The sequence below is a fragment of the Vollenhovia emeryi genome, unplaced genomic scaffold (assembly GCF_000949405.1).
Source record: "Vollenhovia emeryi isolate VEMERY1.0 unplaced genomic scaffold, V.emery_V1.0 DF939191.1, whole genome shotgun sequence".
In the NCBI taxonomy this organism is placed as follows: Eukaryota; Metazoa; Arthropoda; class Insecta; order Hymenoptera; family Formicidae; genus Vollenhovia; species Vollenhovia emeryi.
This window is the reverse complement of record NW_011967175.1, coordinates 410455-415716: the sequence shown is the minus strand read 5'-3', so window position 1 is coordinate 415716 and position 5262 is coordinate 410455. Positions and strand designations below refer to the sequence as shown.

The following is a 5262-nucleotide window of genomic DNA, read 5'->3' as shown; positions in this document are numbered from 1 at the left end:
GTCGGTTATTCTGCTGGTTGATGATACAAAATGATACATAATTATTATTTTCTCTTCTGGAAGACATGAGAAGTTAGAGCAATCACATTTTACAATATAACATTTTCGCTTGGCACTTGTATTATCTACCAATATTCTTTAACCGTCGTTCGTTGGTACGTTTTTACTGGTATTCTATGGCCTTCAATTTCCTTCGTATCGAGGCCCGCGGCTATTCCGCAGTATACCGTAAATCGCGAAACGCATCTAGTTGTTGGAGAGAGAACGAGAAAAAGAGAGAGAGAGAGGGAGAGAGAAAATTAAAGTTAAGGGCAAACAGGCTGCAAGCGGGAGAGAAAGCGAGGTCGGCCGGGCCCGAACCTCCCTTTTAAAACGCTCCCCGTGGTGAAATAAATTGGCGCCGGCGTGTTTACACGTTAGGGCGAAATTAAAATTCCTGAAGTGTTGCGAGGCAGCTCCCGGTAGGGAGAAGCGGAAGAGCAGAGTGCCGGGCGAGCGGCTAGCCGCGAGAGGAACGGGGACGGGGACAGAGAGAAGGTGTATGAGCGGTGGGAGAGGACGACGGGCGGATGCCCGAAGGAGAAATGTGTTTAATTAATGACCGGACTAATTAAAAGCCCAAAGAAAAATACACTTGCGCAGAATCCAGGGTGGCGGGATAAGGGCCGCGCTAAAACACTCGTTCGGTGTTAATGCACAAAAGCGCCGGCGACGGTGACGACGGAGGAAAGAATGGAAACGAGTCGGCTAATAAGTTCGTCCTGTTTCAATTATCTCGACATCCGGCCGTCCGCTCTGGCCGCGTTTGTATGATATCCCCCGCAAAGTGTACGCGCGTACGCGCGCGAAGAATCGTCGGGGAGTTTACGGGACTCGTATCGCGCGTGTAAGTATAAATCCTATTACGTAATAAACACGCGTCGATTTTGCCGAGACGCGGATCGATTCTGGAATAAAACTGATAGCGACGCGAGATGAAATATTCGGTCGCGTAACTTGGAGGGCCCGCTTGTATCGGGCCGCCTCGCGTTTCGCAAGTTCGAAAATTGCTCGCAAACTGGATTTCCTTGCCGTATCGATCGATCCTTATCAAGCTGATTCGCGTGTGCGCGTTCTATTACCCACCTACACCCTTAGTGTAATGATCATACTACGGTTTACCAATGAGCAAACGAACACATCCTGTTAATGTATGAATCTTGCAGGGAGCAAACGCGGGTTCCCAGATACAAACACATGCATCCGCGTGTGTACCCGACACCGCTGAATACATATATCCGCGCGGCGCATATTATGCGCTCTAAGGTACGGGAGTTCTAATTAAATAATTAATGGCTAATGAGTTAGGTGTGTCGTCTATATCGCGAAACTCGGCAAGATACATGCGCCTCCTTACTGGAACAATCGCACGTACTATCTGCACTCCGCGGGATATTCTGAAATATTTAACTACTCGTTCACACATCCACGCGCGCCCGTGCATGCGAAATTATTATTTCCAACGACAATAAGCGCGTAGCATTAATTATCTTCCGTGCGCTCGCGCTGCGCATAATCACTATAGGAACGTGATCGCATTGAATTTGTGGGAAATATGAAGCTCAAATAGCTCCGGCTACGACCGATGCGTCATCAAACTCCGGAACTCAATTTATCGAGGAGACAGTAAGCTCGCAAAACAAAGTCCACGTGGGTTACCGATACCATCAAAGATAATCTCGATACCGCTGGGAAATTCCTGCGGGCGACACGATGCGTCAGAACAACGAGAGAGAGAGAGAGAAAAAAAAAGAAATCCTCGACGACACCCGTGCTTTACGTTACGGATGACGCGACGCCGCTGTAAATAAAATGACACGTTACTAATTTAGATCTCTGTCAGATAAAACCGTCCTGCAGGACGTCCGTCACGGCGCTCGTCATTCAATTGCGTTTCGATATGGCTCGATCTGCATTTGATCGTATCGAGCATTTAAAAAAATGTCCCACAACGCGTGGAAATATCGTATGTACGCGAGAGCGCGGTAAACGGTATGATTATTACTCGTACGAGACACAGGATTTATTACTCATATGAAAACACAGTCGGTTTCAGAATGCGTCACTTTGCGCACGAAGATGTCTAGTTATGCGATCGCGGGAAAGCGAAGTGGGGGTAATTATGCAGCAAAGCAGAAACGATTAGGCATAATAATGACTTCCTTATTGATTTCTTCCTAAACATACGTCACGACTGTGCAGTATGATAAGGCGTTTTATTTATGATACAAAAGTGTCGTACGCGAGACACTTAAAACTTGAATAGCGCCTCTCGGAGATAATATCGTGTTTTTAATATAAAAATCAGTTTTGTCGCGTAAACCTTTAAATCTCTGTCCTTCCATTTTCGCCGTTTTTTGCCACTCGATGCTAAAATTGTGAAGGAGATTTACAATTGTCAATCCGTAATGTTTTGTTGCTGTTATCTTGTTTGGACGCCCCATCGAACCGTCTGGGCCGTTATTGCAACAGGCTCGATGATGCCGGCGATATATTTTCGCGCGTCCGCACAGCTCCCAGCGTTTACGATTGGACGTAGGCCTCGCGAATCCAATCGCGGAAGTGACTGACGGAGGTGAACCCGACGTACGAGTTGTAATCGCAGCTGCCTTTGTTCTCTGGGCTCACGCTCACGATGCCGCGAAGATACCAAATGCCGTCCTTCTCGAAGCACAAGCCGCCGCCGCTGTCTCCGTCGCAAACGCTCGAGCCTGATGATTATGCAATTACCTCCATTACGATTGCGAAATACCACGGAGAAACGCGCGTGCCCCGTCTTGACACTTTACACGTTTTCTACGCGATTCGTAGTAAAGATAGAACCGTGCTATCACAGTTACTACACCTATCATCAATCAATTAATGTTATCAGCCATCGCGGTAATCTCGCGCATGTTCTCCACGAGGGGACAAATAAATCTCACGTTCGTTCGTATACGTGGACTCACCGTTCAAGTGGCCGGCGCAGAACTTGTCGGACGTGAGGAATCCTCGAAAATCTGCAGGAACCGCGGACAAACACTGATCGTACGGCACGAACGGCATGTCAATTTCCTGTAAGCTCTTGGCGGATTCGCCTTTGATGTCTCTACCCCATCCGACCACCTGAAATCACGAAGTGAGCTCACGTGTCCGTTTTATTTTCCCTTTACATTTCATTCTCCCTTCCTCCTCGAGCCGACGCGGGTGAAACGAGCCGCAAAACATTAGATAGACCTCCCGCACTCGCGATCGGATACAAAACTACCCCGTCGCGGCGGCGGGGAGGGGGGGGTGTAGAAATGCACGCGCGTGCACACTCGCGGCAATTAACGTGGACACGATGTACCTGTAACAATGCGTCCCAACGTGCACGCCGGCCGAAGTTTAGTTTCGAAACCGTGCCGTTAATGCAGTTTACAACAAGCAGTTTGCCAAATGTACTTTCGCTCGGACATTACAAAGCGTCCCCGTAATTAATTAAATTGCACCAAGATGGCCAATTAGTCGGTTCTCACAATTGATACTTGGCCCACGTGTTACCTTGCCGGCGTGTCCCACTTGCAGCTGTTCCCTCTCGTACGTGTTGTCCCAGTCTACGCAGACCGGCTTCACTAAGGCAGTCAGCTCGAAGGGCGTCTTCAACTTCAGCAAAGCTATGTCATCGGCGAAATTACCCCTCGCTCCCTGATACCTGCCGCCCGCCTGAATGCTCTCCAGTAACGATTGCTGGGCGTATTCTTCGCTGGTGTACCAATCGCGATAGTGTTTGCCGATGGCCACGGCGTACTTGGATGCGCCGTACAGTGCGTTTTCAGTCTCATCGTAGAAACAGTGGGCCGCTACGAACGCACGCGATGAGAGCAGATCTAAGAATAAAATGATTCACCCGCGCGATAATTTACCTGATACGACGAGATTGTTGGTAATTAAAGTGCCGCCGCATATCTGCCGATAGTCGTCCTTACGCCCCTTGGTGTAAATGCCAACGTGCCATGGAAATACCCCCGTTTTGGCTTGGAATCCGTTTACGATTAAGGTGTTGCCGCGTGCGACGGACGTCCCGCATTCTAATTAAGCAGAACGTCATTAATATTTTCGCGGTAACGATGGCACGATAATTGCAGACGAGTCGCCGGACTCATAAATCACCACTCGGGGAAAAAAAGAATCTCGAAACTGTAATCTTATACGCTCGGACGGCAATTATTGAAGAAAAACGTCGTGCGGTACGCTAATGGACGGTAACATGCATGGGTGACGTTCAATTCGCCGAGACTTGTTCGTTTTGCGTTTTTCCTCGCGTCAGGAAGCGCGCGAGTGACAAGTACCTGGTAGACAGCGAAAAAGTCGACGATCCCATAAACCATCGTCGAGACACGTGATCTCCCTGTAAGCCGGATCGTTCGTTAAAGGTAATTTATAAGATGATTTACAGGCGAGTGTAGCCCGCGTACCAGGCATTATACGCTCGCTACAGGACACCACTTCCCCCTGGAAGCGGCAAGAAATGTCTACGCTGGTGCTGTTCAACGGCGGGCAGACTTCTAGAGATAATCAACGGAGAAGGTAAACAATAAATTCTATTCGAAGGAACAAAGGATTTAAGAGCCAAGACAGGATGTTAGCGTCTAAATGATTTTAATCTTTAAATTTGTTGCGAAAAATTAAAATCATTTACACACTAACATATCCTGTCTTGGCTGTTATATCCTTTATTCCTTCGAATTGTGATGTCACGTCAGAGCCTCATGAATCGATTATTGTTTAATAAATTTTATATCATACGACGCGTCATTAAATAAGAAGAATGTCGCTCCTGAGAGCCTGACGTCGTCCGAAGGTAAATACACACCAAGTGCAGGAAGACTTACTCTGGCATGTAGGCGCCTGATACCACTTGTTGTCGGCACAAACGGAAATGCTGTTTCCCTTCAATACGTAATTGCTCTTACAGGTAAAATTGAGGATACTGTTTTTGGGAACCACATCACCAGGATTGAGTCTATCGCAACGTTCTCCGCAAGCACTCAATACGTAGTGCCCACCTTCCTGTTGTTCAGGCAGTACGCAGCTGTCCTCCTGATTTCTGTTCCTATAATTCCGCGAGTGTGTAAAATCGCGAGTTTAAAACGGGGATTTTCAAATAAAAAGATAAGCTTAAAAGGCCCAAAACAAAAAAGTCCAGCGCAAGTCTGAATCAAGTATGATTACACAGGCCGACAAAATTTTACGAAACTCCAG

The 5262-nt window shown here is 47.7% G+C and overlaps 1 protein-coding gene across 2 annotated transcripts in view; it reads right to left on the bottom strand.

Moving 5' to 3' along the window:
- Positions 1-2205: 2205 nt before the first annotated feature.
- The window catches only part of LOC105562293 (limulus clotting factor C-like), a 6218-nt gene continuing 3161 nt past the window's right edge, over positions 2206-5262 (bottom strand). For both annotated transcript variants that reach the window (XM_012013031.1, XM_012013032.1), the window contains 6 exons: positions 4893-5113; positions 4350-4565; positions 3924-4088; positions 3562-3860; positions 2988-3144; positions 2206-2750 (listed from right to left, as the gene is read on the bottom strand). In XM_012013031.1, coding sequence (XP_011868421.1) covers positions 2563-2750; positions 2988-3144; positions 3562-3860; positions 3924-4088; positions 4350-4565; positions 4893-5113 — 1246 coding nt within the window. In that variant the 3' untranslated portion in view covers positions 2206-2562. The remainder of the gene's footprint in view (positions 2751-2987; positions 3145-3561; positions 3861-3923; positions 4089-4349; positions 4566-4892; positions 5114-5262) is intronic.